This window comes from Diabrotica virgifera, chromosome 7, assembly GCF_917563875.1.
Source record: "Diabrotica virgifera virgifera chromosome 7, PGI_DIABVI_V3a".
NCBI lineage: Eukaryota > Metazoa > Arthropoda > Insecta > Coleoptera > Chrysomelidae > Diabrotica > Diabrotica virgifera.
The window spans coordinates 149689624-149705650 of NC_065449.1; the positions used below are offsets into that span (position 1 = coordinate 149689624).

The 16027-nt window shown below is 31.3% G+C and overlaps 1 protein-coding gene and 1 non-coding gene across 2 annotated transcripts in view; both read right to left on the reverse strand.

Annotated features, from left to right (window-relative positions):
• Nucleotides 1–2666: 2666 nt before the first annotated feature.
• LOC114338617 (protein lin-54 homolog) overlaps nucleotides 2667–16027 on the reverse strand; it is a 108696-nt gene continuing 95335 nt past the window's right edge. Inside the window, exon 9 of the mRNA XM_028289217.2 lies at nucleotides 2667–11260. Coding sequence (XP_028145018.1) covers nucleotides 11074–11260 — 187 coding nt within the window. The 3' untranslated portion in view covers nucleotides 2667–11073. The remainder of the gene's footprint in view (nucleotides 11261–16027) is intronic.
• On the reverse strand, nucleotides 4035–4105 carry Trnac-gca (transfer RNA cysteine (anticodon GCA)). The gene has a single exon. It is a non-coding gene; the product is annotated as a tRNA-Cys (tRNA).

Genomic DNA, 16027 nt, shown 5'->3' on the forward strand with positions numbered 1-16027 from the left:
CTTTGGGTTATCATCCCTTTATTGTGACCATATTTTTCGTTAGAAAAATAGAACGCAATACTTGTAAACCAATCACCTTTGACTGTGCGAAAGTATATACCAACCAACTCATTTGTTCTAAGTACTGGTGACCCAAGTAATGCTTCATTTCTTTTCTATTCTTTATATGTACAGAATATGGAAATGGATACGATTTTGGTGGCTGCCAAGGTCGTTCTAAAAACATCCTAGTATGTCATTCTTGAAGCTTTCGTTACTGCTTTTGTTCAATTCTAGTCCAGAAAACATATTTATCTCCTGTTTTATACATATATGTGGGTTTGAAAGTAAAAACTTTTGAACTGCAAATAAACTCCTGGACAAAATTAACGCAGCACTTTAATTAATCTAAATATTTACAATATGAACACAAAATAAAACTAAGTTACATTGAAATAATAATAAACACCTACAAATAAGTCCATTATGACTTTATCATGACCTTAATTTGCCTTATTGTTTCTTTAAAAAATTGTTTTTGCCGGAAATGCGTAAATAAGCTAGCATAACTCCAAATTGCAAAAAGAGAAAAATCAGTAAAGTAGCACAATAAAATGCATCTGGGTCAACACTAATACCGTGTAGGCCCTCCTCTACTTCTTATGACTGCATTTATGCGTCGAGGCATGCTTGATATCAAATGTTCAACAAAAGCTTGCGGAAAATTCTCCCATTCTTCAATAACGGCCTCAATTAGTTGGTTGTGATTGGCAATAGGGGGTCTACGACTTCGAATTTTTTTTTTAAGATAGTCCCATAGATGCTCTATAGGATTCATGTCCGGACTTTTAGGTGGCCACTCTAATAATGGAATATCAACATCATTTAGGTAGTCAATAACCTGTCGAGCCACATGAGGACGAGCGTTGTCTTGCATGAATAAAAAAGTAGGTTTAAGAAACGGAGCAAAAGGCATTACATGTTCGACAATAATGTTGTCTAAGTAATAACGGGCATTCATAGACCTCGTACGTATGGGGACCAACTCCGTACGAGCTTCAAAACAAATTCCCCCCAAAACATTATAGAGCCACCACCAAAAGGCACTTTAGGAGAGATATTGCAGCTGGCAAACCTTTCTCCTCGCTTTCGCCAGACACGCCTACGACCATCTGGAGGTTTTAGGCTTACTCTAGTCTCGTCGCAGAAAAGAACTCGTTTCCAATCATCGATGGTCCAATTTTGATGCAATCTTGCAAAATTCAATCTCTGAACCCTGTGTTCTCTGGTAAGCAAGAGTTTTTTGGCCGGTTTCCTGTTGCTCAATTCTGCTTCATGTAAACGTCTTCTAACTGTTCGAGACGATATCGCGACATTTCGATCATCTTAGTTCATTTTTTAGCAAATTGCTGGTGACTCTCCTATCTCTGAGAGAACGTTGTCTCAAAAAACGATCGTCAATTTTATTTTTGCAACGTTTTCGCCCTTCCCTGGTCTTCGATGGTACGACCCTGTTTCATTATATCGCCTCACCTTGCGACTGATGCTGTAATGATGTCTTCCTAACAAACCTGCAACGTATCGCATTGAATATCCTTCATCTAGGAGAGTCGATGCCGTACTGCCTCCCTAATTGACAAATTTCTTTGGCGGTTCATTTTTTTATTTGATTTTTATGCAAATGAACTTCCAAACATGCATGTGATGAAAAATATCACAATAAAAAGCTTGTTTCTCACAAGCACTTTGCTTTTATCAGCACTTTTTATGAAAAGTTTTACTCACTTTTAGTCTAAAACTAAGTTTAATACAAATGATTGTTAAAGCAAGATTATTATTAGCTTACATAACAACTGTCACTGTCAAACAAGGTCCATAGGCAACTTGTCGTACAGTAAATTATCAATAAATAAAGATTATTGAGAAAAATATGAGTGGTGCGTTAATTTTGTCCAGGAGTTTATCTAAATTTATATTTTTTTAAATTCTCGGAGGTATTATTAAATTAAAATCTTTTTTATATATATAAAAAAAATTTATATTGAAAATTAAATAAATAGTCCCCATGGCCCCCTCCCTGGATCCGCCCTTGCCTGTACGCCGAATGATAAAAAATACAGTAGTAAAGACGGCGAGAGACGGTTCCTCAATAAGAAGACCACGAAAACGATGGAATGACAACTTATTGGAGGTACATTGAAAAATCAGAGAGTTCTATCGACATAAAAAGAAGACGAGGAAGAAAACTAAGGTAGGTGTGTTTTTTTCAAAATCTAGGACATTCTACGATTCTTGTTGATAACGCAATATTGTATTTATATTACATTTCATTATCCTTTGATTATAAGAGCTAGATTGGCACTATATTCTAATCTACAAATGCGCTTATCCTTTTAGTAAATGTATCCAGTATTTGGTGGAGAGTACGCTAGTACTTTTAATGTCTATCTTACTCATAGGTTTTTTGTCTTCGTTGGTTGTGGATGTTGGTTTCTATTGTTGTATCCTGTGCGGCTGTTTAGGTACACTGGTTTTCTTATTTCGTTTGTCTTTTAGCTTTTGTATTTTTCCACCATTCGTTCATATTATATCTAGGAAATATTTGTTGGTCTCAGAGTAAGGTTTACTTGTTAGGTATTAAAACTCAAATATGATGCAGTGCAGGTATTTAAAATGAAACAAATGAATAGTCTTATAACTATATATATTAATCTCTCCTTATCATATTTTCAAAATACACTTAACAAATTACTTATAAATAAATGATTTATACTTATGATACAACAAATCTGGAACACACATATGTATCACCCAGCTAATACTTTAAGGCCAATAAAACCCAATATAGTAATTACACTTGTATAAAAAAAGAACTTGTTATAATACCACGTTTTTATTATTTATAGGACACAATATAAAATTAAAAACTATTTTGTTGTTTCAATTCCTATGTCATGAAAGAATTTTGTAATCGATTTTAAACTGATATAAACCAAAGAAAATCGTTTAAAATGGTAAAGAATTAATGAAACATGTTTCGAAAGAATAATTGTGATATATGTGCCTTAATAATAATACCTAATATTATATTAACTTAATAAAATATGAAAATATTAAAATATAAAAATATTGTAACGACAGTCCCGTAGATGTCATGGAATAACCCAGAAATGTCTGGTGACGTCTAGAACGTCAGAAAATCTATATAAACATATACTCCATCTAATTTACTTACCGTTACACGTCATCCGCGTCATAGCCCGAGACGTCACATGATACCAACTCAAAATATTTAGGCGGTAGGTGTGTTCTTTTTTAGAATCTCTTTGCCGAGTACATTGGCGTTACAGCCACTAGGCATATTTTATTATATACGCGTAGAAATAATATTTAAAGCTTTCTATTAATGCTATCTTAAAGAAATACACAATAATATTTTTCATTTCTTAAATGGATTATAAAGCGTTTTTATGAAGCACATTTGTTCGGAATACAATGTAACTATAATCGAACGAAGGTGATATTTTGGCATAAATTGGTAACATTTATTTGACAGTTGCGGTGATGACACTTCATATTTGTTTACATTCTTTACTATAAGTATTTGTTTCATTATATTTACTGTTTTTACTATGTACTTTAACGTAAGATTATAACTTAATTCTTGTTTTCTATTTCTAAGGTTTTTATTCATTTACATTGAATATTAATTTGTTTTGCTGTATAATCCACTTCCGCAAAAATTATGTGATGTATTTGATTTAAAATGAATTCAAGAATTTTTTGTAATTGGGCAACAATGTCAACTTAGATCTCTAACGTAAATAATGACGTGCAACGGTAAGTAAATTAGACGGACTGTATGTGTGTGACATTTTAGGAATAGTTTTATTTCAGATTTTGAAGTATACAGTTGTCATTGTGTTGTAAAGTTATTGTAAACGAGTTCCTGTTCAATAAATTGATTTTAAACCTGAGTAACAATATTATATTAACTTAATAAAATATGAAATATTAATATGCTAATTCAAGTAAACTAACAAAAAAATAAAAAATAGAGACACCCGGGCTTGAACCGGGACCTCTCGATCTGCAGTCGAATGCTCTACCACTGAGCTATATCCCCTGTTGACTAACGTACTTTACAACGGAATCTAAATGTCATTGCATTATTAATGCAATTGAATTGCATTTAAAATGGCTTAAAATTCAAAATAAAACTCAATGCATCCATGTAAAAGCTGTGGAATATTGCATTGTCATCGAGTTCTGAGCTATTCTAAAAATTTTAGATCTCTAGCTAGTCGGGAAATATGTTTAAAATCGATTACAAGATTTTTCCCGGACAAGGAGACAAAGAACAAGCGAAGTATATAAAAACGTGGTAAAAATGTATCTACAGATTTGAACCAATGCTAATGTACAAACTAAAACATGAAATAATTAAAAGCTAACCTTAGCATGTATACAATTAGATATACAGTTCGAGAAAGGTCTAATTTTTACTAAAACGTATCAGTCTTAATTTTGTAAAGAAAATGTACATATTTTTGTGTATGTGTCTACTTACTTTAACTATCTAGTTGTATGATGCTATCAAAATTTTAGTTGTTTATTATTGCAAATTAATGCAAACCTTTATAAAATAAACTAAAAGTAAAGATGATTCAGATTTGATTACAGAAAAGGGACTCCACTATGTGCTTAACTTATTCTCATTATACCTGTGTAGAGGCACTCTTAATATTTATAGATTAAACTTAATATTAATCAGGGTGTTTCTAAATAAGTATGACAAATTTTAATGACAGTTTGCTTTATAAAAATATGTCTGCAAATGCTTCGGTTCCGAGATACTGGGTGTTAGTGGGGACGCGTGACTTTTTCTAAAGTGTTACCAAAACCAGATGCAAAAAATCATATTTAAAAATATGAAGATATGGCTAAATGTATATATACACTCACCAGCACAAAATTCCGCCACCCAAAATTTTTTATTAAGTTTGACAATCTTTTTGAAGTTATACTTCTTTAGGCGCGATCGAGATTGAGGGTGAATTTATATTGATCTGCGCGCATGCGCACACCGACAGTTTGGTATTAGTCTTTATACGGGTTCTGATTGGGTGTTGAAATGATCTGTCAATAATTGTTCAATATGGAGGTTATCGGTAAACAAAAATGTTGTATAATATATTAGTTTTTATTGTTGTGAGGACAGAAATAAAATCAAATTTATAATTATAGTGACTTTTTAAATAGTTTTGAAAAGCCACAGGTACGTAATTCTAAATGTTTCAGTTGTATTCCAATAAAAAATTATCTTCATACCTATTTGGAAAATGTAAAAAAAATAATGTACTTACCTAGTACTTGCTATGCTATACCCCTAGTAGGCAATGCTTTAATTTACATAATCTGATTACGAACAAACTTTCTACAAATTTCCATCTAATGTACCGTTTTCTTACTCTATATATTGTTGTATTTTAATTCGACAAAAATCAAACTAATAAAAATTCATATAAACAAAATGTCAAAAAGTTGTTCAGTTTGTGTATATTCCCACATGACGTATACGCGAAGGTGGTGCAGTTTGAAATCGCTTCGACTCTCGTACGGCGGGATACACGGGAAGTAGGTTCAAGCCCAATGCAATTTATATCATTTTTTTATTTTTTTATAGATTTTATGATTGTAAGTATATTATTATATAATTTTTTTCAGAAAATACGTATTAAATTAAAGTTTTTGGCAACAATTATTGTTCAGAAATTATTTGTGGCATTTTTCAATGTGTTTGTGTGTGTTTTATTCTTTTATTTTTTTAATTTTTGGTATTGTTTTAATAAAAATTTTTGGAAAGTAGTAGAGAAACTGTTTAAAGTATATTGATTTCGTTGAAATCATATAATAGAAGTATAACTTCTTACGTGCGTACAAAGTACACACATTCTTTTTTTTTTTGTTAGTTTATGTACTTGTTAAAGTAAAAAGTTCTACTCGCAGATTTGGCCGCTAATTGTTTATTAATTGTTTAAACAATAACAATTGTTTTGCATTAATAATTTTAAACATATCGTTAAATTCATCATTTTACTTTGATCAAATATGTTTCTATTTTGTTTTTGATTATGCTGAATCCGAATATGGCATTGCAAATTGAAAATTCTTATACAGAAGCTCTTATACAGTATGTATGCGTAGCTAGGAACCACATGGAAAACTTTTTTATTATCAATTTTACGAAAAAAGTTATTCTTCATAAAATGCTCTGGATAGTCAAAAATCTAAAACTTAACCATCAGATAGCAATATTTTATCAATTTTATACGAGTTATGTTAAAAATATGAATTACGTTAAAGAGTAAAATACCTTACGTTAAAGAGTAATATTCCAGAATATCAAAAAATGATATTATGAAAAGTTGTTTGAAATTAAAAACTATGTTTAAATATACAATTACATCATTCTAATTGAAAAAAAAATTCAATTTTTTCTCAAATTACAGTTACGGGTCAATCCAAGCCAAGTGGTCCAAAGGTGGTTGCTTGACTATTTGTAATATTTTTTATTTTTTTACCTTTTAAACTTCAGCCTATAGAGAGTACAAAATTGCATTCATTTTATTTTAAAAAAATTTAGTTTGCCGATAACGGCCATTTTTCTTAAAGCGTGTCGATCATTTTCACGGAAAACATGGCTTCACTCTTTAGCCAGTATTTTTACTGAGGTTTGTCCTAGAACCATATATCAAAAACCAAACTTTTTAGAAAAGTATACTCCAAAAAAATTGCCTGTAGCATTATTTAATTTCAAACTACCCTTAAGGTCTTAAACGAACCTCAAAATTTAAATAGGTAAAGTGATAAAATTCCATTTTTTAGCATTTTTTTAACAGCATAAGGCAAGCCGATAATGGTTTGTAATTTTTTTCTGAAAAAGACATACGTACATACTTTAAATAAAAAAAGTTTGAGCTTTGAGACTTGAGTAAATTTTTTCAAAATAAATCTCAAAAATGTAATTTTTTGAAAAATCTCAAAGTTTGACCCCTTATATCCCTGATGGGCAAAAAATTTGAAATTTGGCTGAATGTTAGCCCCTAGCAAGTAGAATAAGGAGTAAAAATTTGGAGTTGCAGACTTACGTCATATAGGAGTTACAGGCCTGAAAAAATGGTCAAAAATCAAAATGGTCAAAATTTGAGCGTTTGCGGGCAGGGTAATTAAAATTCAAATAAACTGTCTAATGAAATAAAAATTAATGTATTTTCACCAGATTTCACAATGAATACAAATTTATACAGGGTGGACCAAAGAAAAGAGCCCACCTCGATATTTGGCAATAGTTACCTATTAGATTTTAAGAAAATGCCGAAATAGGTCCATTTTTATTTTTATTATATTGCAACTTTTTGGGATATATTTCATACTACGTGATGTCATCCATCAGAGCGTGATGACGTAATCGATGATTTTTTTAAATGGGAATAGGGGTCTTGTGGCAACTAAAAATATATTTTACTGCTGTCAGAAAATAGAAAAAATGTTTATTTCACAAATAAACTTTTTATTTTTCGCTTAAATTAAATCACAAACAGCCTCCCACCTACCTCTTGACAGTTTGAACATTTAATTTAAGCGAAAAGCAATGTTTATTTGCCAAATAATATTTTTTTTCTATTTTATGACAGCAATAAAATGTATTTTGAGTTAAATAAATTACATACATTCTTCTTTTTGTGTCAATTAATTTAATTCAAAAATTATTTTTTGCCCACCCTGTATAAATAATTATATTATTGTTAATACTACTGAACAGAGAATTGAACACTCTTTCAAATGAGATAACATACGCCCCTATTCCCATTAAAAAAATGATCGATTACGTCATCACGCCCAGATGGATGACGTCACTGACGATGACACGTCATGCGAGACGTATGAAATATATATAAAAAAATTGTAATTTAAAAATAAAAATCTACCTGTTTCGACATTCCCTTAAAATCTAATAACTGCCAAATATCAAGGTGAAATCTTTTCTTTGGCCCACCCTGTATAAATTTGTATTCATTGTGAAATCTGGTGAAAATACATTAATTTTTATTTCATTAGACAGGATATCTGAATTTTAATTACCCTGCCCACAAACGCTCAAATTTTGACCATTTTGATTTTTGACCATTTTTCAGGCCTGTAACTCCTATATGAGGCAAGTCTGCAACTCCAAATTTTTACTCCTTATTCTACTTGCTAGGGGCTAAGATTCAGCCGAATTTCAAATTTTTTCATCCGTGCCCATCAGAGATATAAGGGGTCAAACTTTGAGATTTTTCAAAAAATTACATTTTTGAGATTGTTTTTGAAAAAAATTACTCAAGTCTCAAAGCTCAAACTTTTTTTATTTAAAGTATGTATGTATGTCTTTTGCAGAAAAAAATTACAAACCATGATCGGCTTGCCTTATGCTGTTAAAAAAATGCTGAAAATGGAATTTTATCAGTTTACCTTTTCAAACTTTGAGGTTCATTTAAGGCCTTAAGGGTAGTTTGAAATTAAATAATGCTATAGGCCGTTTTTTAGAGCATACTTTTCTAAAAAGTTTGGTTTTTGATTTATTGTTCTAGGACAAACCTCAGTGAAAATATTGGCTAAACAGCGAAGCCATGTTTTCCGTGAAAATGATCGATACGCTTTAACAAAAATGACCATCATCGGCAAACTAAATTTTTTAAAAATAAAATAAATGGAATTCTGTAGTCTCTATAGACTGAAGTTTAAAAGGTAGAAAAATAAAAAATATTAAAAATAGTCGAGCAACCAACTTAATTTATATTGGACCAATTGGCATGGATTGACCCTTACTCATCATCATTTTATTACAATTATGATAACTATTTTATTATCACTTTTACGAAAAAAAGTTATTTTTCATAAAATGTTTTCCCTGGTCTAAAATCTAAGATACAACCATCAGATAGCAAACTTTTTTAATTTTTTTACGAAGTATGTAAAAAATATGAATTTTTCTTAAGAGTTAAGTGCCTTTATTATTCATAATATTTTAATTAGAAGGATGTAATTGAACAATAAAACAAATTTTTTAATTCCAAGCAACTTTTCTTAATAACACTTTTCGATATTGTGAAACGTAAAGGTACTTGAGTGAAATTCATATTTTTTTACATACCTCGTATAAAATTAATTAAAGTTGATATTTGGTGATTGCATCTTAGATTATATACGATGCAGAGTATTTTATAAAGCATAACTTTTTTTCGTAGAACTGATAATAAAAAAGTTATCAATAGGTTCCAAGTTACGCAGACATAAGAGCTAATAAAAAATTTTTTACTGAACATTTATTATTGTTGAAGCTTATTATTAAATGTATTTTTTAGGTAAGTTTTACAGAAAAAAGTTTTGATCACTTTGTATAAACATTTTTTTAGCTGGTAATTTTCGGTTTTTGTATTACATTTTTGTTATCTTTCTTAATTTTCTCAAAAAGAAATAGTTTGGCTGTAAGTCCGGTTTTGCTAAATCGAATTTTGTAAACTGGGTCTTGTTGGAAAAAGATCTTTTCGTTAATGTAAGCGTCTTATTTTCGAAATAGCCTAATAAGCATTATGCAAGCAAGGAGGCGTTATTTAATTATTTTCAGAAATCTAGTTTTCTTTGGAAAATATTAAATACAAGTATGCATTTTTAATCTCGTATTCATTTGAAATGTGATAGTTGGTAGAACCTAGGATGAGATTAGGTGATGTTGAAAACATACTTCTGAGCAATATATCATTTGCTTGGAATAATCTTAAAAGTATATTCTTCCCACATACTAAATAGATGTGCAGTAGTATATTGTAAGTATATAAATAGAAGGTTTATAGCACTTCCTTGGAATATTCTAAAAAGTATATTCTTGGTATATACTGAAAAGAAGTGCGGTAGTACATTCTAAATATCTAAATAGAGCGTTTAAGTACTGTAATGTAGTGTAAACTCAGCATCTGATCTGCAAATTCGTAATGGTAATTACGCATATTCTCAGCATATACTTTTTCGGAAAAGTATGTTCTATGAATCTACTAAGAACATGAAATTGTTATGTGGGTGATTGGTGATTTGTTTTCATCTTTCTCTGTTTTCTGCAACTCAGAAGCAATGGTTAGTGTGGTCTGACTTCTTTTGTAGTGTGATCCACATAATATTATTGGTGTTTTTACCAACAATATATTATGTACATACATGTATATATGTTGTATTTTTACAACAATATATGGACAAATGCCAGACGAATGGAGAAGCAGTATATTAGTACCTGTTTACAAAAACAAGGGAGATATACAACAATGTACAAACTAGCTATAAAACGCCATGAAAATATGGGAGAGAGTAATTGATAGACGGATACGTGAAGAAACCGAAATACCCGATAATCAATTTGGCAATTTGGCTTTATGCAGGGCAGATCAACAACAGATGCACTTTTCATTATAAGGCAATTGATGGAAAAATACAGGAATAAAGAAACAATCGCTATACTCTCGTATATACCAGATTTAGCCTCATGTGACTATTTCGTGTTAGCAAACTTTAAAGAACTGATTCACCAGACGCAGTTTTGCAACAAACAACAAGACCCTTGTTTTTACCAGTTTACGCTTTTGTGTAGTCTTTAGTTCACGCATGCTTCACTTTAGTACTCTACGGAGTTTGACACTCTATATGTAAAGACCTGTTTTAACAAATTTTAGAACCTATCTCGATTTAAAAATTTAAGTATATATTTGTGTTAAATAAGATAATTTTTTGCCGAATTTAACCTTAAAATATTTCAGTAACACGGGAGATATAAGCACTTGAAATTAATTTTAAACATTATTGATAAATATTCCAGTCTATTAAACTAAATTCAAGAGAAAATCAAGAGTTTATCAGTTTTTTCTTTCATTCTTAATTACTTTCAAAACAAATATCTGACGATTCAAGCCCTAACTGTGCTGGACACTTACACTTTCGTGATCAGAAGACTGGCACTCTTTGAGTGACAATTTTGGATTTAAATTCACTAATTTACATTAAGAACTAACTTAGACTACGGTTTGACGAGCAGTCTATTATCTCCGTTAGGCATCTACCAAACTCTTCTATGATCAGACGTTTCGTTACTTCTTCGTCTTGAATAGATTCATCTGCGTTGTCGGAAATTGTTAGTAGACACTGACACGTAGCTTCTATGACGTCGTCTGTTATAAAATTTATGGTTTGCTTCCTGTAAAAAATAAACAAAATTAAATCCGTAAGATCAAAAAGAGTAGAAGTGAAAAATGACAAATTTTCATCAAATCAAATAAATTTAATACAGTGCGATAACTGAGCCATGGAGGGTCAGATAATAGAACAAGTGATGTTTAAATATCTAGGTATCACACTATCTAGCTACGGAAGGCTCGAAACAGAAATGGAAGATCAAGTGAATAGAGCAAACAGAGCCGCAGGTTTCCTGAATGACACAATATGGAGAAATAAAAATATCGGAAAAGATATGAAAGGCAGAATTTACAAAACAGTCATCAGAACAATAATGACATACGCGGCAGAAACACGACCCGACAGAGAGGACAAAAAGATGCTCGAAACAGCGGAGATGAAAACCCTTCGAAAAATCAATGGTAAGACTCTATGGGTCAGAGCTAGAAGTACAGATATACGACGGAGATGCAAGGTGTATAACATCAATATCTGGGTAAGAACCAGAAGAATATAATGGAATGACCACATAAGCCGAATGACAACAAATAGAGTAGTAAGGACGGCGAGAGACGGTTCCCCAATTGGAAGACGATCAGTTGGAAGATCACGAAAACGATGGAACAACTTACTAGAGGCATATTGAAAAAACAGACATGTTTTGTAGACCGTTTTCAGACATGTTTTGCCCGTCGCAAAGCGACGTGCAAAATCACTAGTTTAGAAAGAAACAGATTATTCTTTCTATAAGACACTATCGTATCCTGGTATTCTCTTGGAATTATATTTAAGTCGTGACTTCTTACGAGTTTTTTAGTATTATGTTATGATTTGGCCTTGGCAATTATTATTATTTTTATCGAAAAACAAATGCAATATTTATTAATTTATACACAATAAATTTGAATACAGTTAAAAATATATAAGTAGTATATTGCAAATGAAAGGAATAAATTCGTTAGTTCATAAGCCGGCGACTTTAAGGAAAAATCCCGAAACAGGTCGATTTTTATTTTTAAATTATGATATTTTGGCATATACATAATATATCATACTAGTTACGTCATCCATCTGGGCGTGATGACGTAATCAAAGACTTTTTTAAATGAGAATATAGGTCGTGTGCTAGCTCATTTGAAAGGTTATTCAATTCTTTACTTAGTAATACAAATATTAACATAATTATTTATAAAGGGTGTCCAAAAAAATTTTAATTAAATTAATTAACACAAAAAAGAAGATTGTATGTAATTTATTTAATTCAAAATACATTTTACTGCTGTCAGAAAACGGAAAAAACTGTTTATTTCACGAATAAACATTGATTTTCGCTTAAATTAAATGTTCAAACTGCCAAAAGGCATGTGGGTGGCAGCTTGAACATTGAATTTAAGCGAAAAGCAAAGTTTATTAATGTCTAATAAACATTATTTCTCTTTTCATAATTTATCATTAAATAAATTATATACAGGGTGTAACAAAAATGCAGGTCATAAATTAAATCACATATTCTGGGACCAAAAATAGTTCGATTGAACCTAACTTAGTACAAATGTGCACATAAAAAAAGTTATAGCCCCTTAAGTTACAAAATGAAAATCGATTTTTTTCAATATGTAACTCTAAATGATGGTACGCCTACCCGAATGTCACCTAACGGTCGTAAATCTGCAGTAGACTTAACAATCATATATCCTCATCTAGCTGATAAAATATCATGGGAAGTAACATTGGATACTCTGAGTTCAGATCATTTCCCAATTACTATTGAAATTCAGACAAATTATTCGTCAACTCTAATTCCCACGACTAAGTGGAATGATTTACGGCCAAATTGGCAACTCTTTCAGAATAATATAGAAGCAAATTTTGCTAAAGCCTCACTAAATAATTTTAAAAACAATACGGAAAAAATAGCATTCCTTTTTAATTCAATTGCATCGGCAGCTTCCGGTTCCATGCCAGAAAAAAAAACCATTTACACCACGTACCAATCTGCCTTATTGGTGGGATGAGGAATGTAAAAATATGATATCGAAGCGCAAAGAATATTTACAAAAATACAAAAAACTGTCCAATTTTGAAAATTACATAGCTTATCAAAATATAGCTGCTAAAACTAAACAACTCTTTACACAAAAACGCAAGAATAGTTTCATATCATACGTAAATCAACTGAATAAAAGTACACCAATTTAAAAAATATGGGATGTGGTTAGATCTATTAGCAATAAATCCTTTTCCAAAAAAACGCTTCCTCTGTCTGAAGACTTAATAAGTAAAATATTAGATAATTTAGCTCCGGCATCTGTTTCTAATTTTCTTTCGGAAAATAAAGATAAAAAACCTTTATATTATGAAAAGTCTGATTAGATGTCAAAATCTTTTAATATTTCTGAGCTTGATTTAGCACTTAAAACTTCTCGCAGTACGGCTACCGGATTAGATGGTTTCACTTACACAATTTTATGTAGTCTTCCACAGGTAGCAAAGCTATACTTACTAAATATATTTAATGATTGGTGGATGAAGCAAGACTATTCAGATCAAATTAAAGATATTATCATATGTCTCATTCCTAAACCACAAAAAGACTTAAGTTTACCCTCATCTTACCGTCCAATTTCTTTAATGTCATGCTTTACAAAAACGTTTGAACGATTGATCAAACTTAGATTAGAACATTTTGTTAAAAGTAACGCTTTATTACCGAGTGCGCAATATGGATTTCGGAGGGGTCATGGAACTATAGACGCTGTAACAAATTTAGTGACGGATATTCAAATTTGTTTTTCAAAAAATGAATACTTGCTCTGCTTATTTATTGATTTAAAAGGAGCGTATGATGTGGTAGATTTGAATATTTTGTTGAAGAAAATGATTCAAATGGGTATTAATGCCAAAGTATCAACCAATATCTTGTATATGTTCAAGGATAGAAAAATATATGTTCGAGACCACAATAACATATTACATGGACCACGCGTTATATACAATGGTCTGCCTCAAGGATCTATTCTAAGTCCTTTACTTTTTAATATATATACAGCTGATTTGCATGATCTGTTGGATGACAATATTAAAATAATACAGTACGCGGACGATATTTGTCTATATGTCACCCATAAGACGTATGATCTCTGTTTGCAAAAAATGAGTTGTTTAAAGAGGTGGCTTTCCTATTCTGGTTTTAGTATATCGTGTGATAAATCGGTCCAACTGTGCTTTACTAGGCACAGATTACGGACACAAGATTTTATTACTATCGATGATTATACTATACCTTCAGTTACTAGTTATAAGTATTTAGGCATTGTCCTGGATAGTAAATTGCTATGGACCAATCATATTAGCTATATTAAGCAAAGATGTGAGAAAGGTCTAAATTTACTCAAAGTTATATGCAGAAAAAGTTGGGGAGCTCACCCTAATACGTCTCTCATGTTCTATAGAGCTTACATAAGATCGATTGTGGATTATGGATGTACACTATACGGATCAGCTTCTACCAGTAACTTAAACATTTTGGATCGCATCCAAGCTAAAGCACTTAAGTTATGCTTGGGCGCGATGTTGTCATCACCAAATCATGCAATTCTTGCTGAAGCACAAGAACCTCCTTTATGTCTTCGTAGACAGTATTTAGCTGCAAGACATATGGTTAAATATAGGTCATGTAATATGTATTTGCCTAATAAACTTAACTTGGTTAATATTGAAAATCTCACCAATCGTTACTGGTCAAAAAAACGTTCCCCTCCTTTGGCTGATGCTTGTATTGACACCTACCCCTATGAAAAGTGGATTCATAACCACAGTAAATACCCACTTTACGAATGCAAATATGACACCTTAATTGTTAAACCGAGGGTCATATTCCCTGAGTATTCAAATCTATCATCCTTAAATAATATGATCTTGAAATCCATTTTGGGAGCACAGGATAATGAAGTTGCAGTATACACAGACGGATCAAAGACTAGGGACAGCTCGGGTTTTGCCTTTTATGTACCATCCACTGGTCATACACAGCTGCATCGTGTGGCGGACTTTACTTCTATCTTTACAGCCGAGGCATTAGCAATTAAAAGAGCGCTGCAATGGTGCTTAGAAAATCAGGTTCAGAAAATTGCTATTTTGACAGATTCTCAGTCAGTACTATTGGCGTTACTTTCTCACCCAACAAAACATTATAAGAACATTATAATATATGACATAAGGAAAATTATTCAATATCTGGGAAAGCTTGACAGAAAAGTTCGTTTCATTTGGGTGAAGGGACACGCTGGTATTATTGGCAATGAGCATGTAGATATAGCAGCTAAGGACGCGTGCCATTTAGAAAATATTATCTATGAAACAGACGCAAACGATCTTTTAGCGATTTTCAGAAATAAAATCAGAAGCGATTGGGAATCATTATATTCGCGGTGTGCAAGTACTTGGAAGGGAAACGAGAAACGACCGTGCGCGAGTCGCGGAGAAATATTGCAACTATCTTAAATAATTCATATTGTCAATTGAAATTGTCAAATTGACGTATATTTCATACCTTCTGTCAATGAAGCAGAAAAATTATATATTGCTCCACAATATTGATATGATATGCAATTATTATATAAAGGTAAATTTAATTAATTGTATTTTGCTTGCAGTACTGCATTTTAATAACTAATTTTATTTACTACATACAATTGTTTACGTTTGCATAACATAACCTGCATCTTATTTTTTCTTCTTATTATTTTTTTGGACTATGGCCTTGACAATTATCCAGCAACCAGGACTA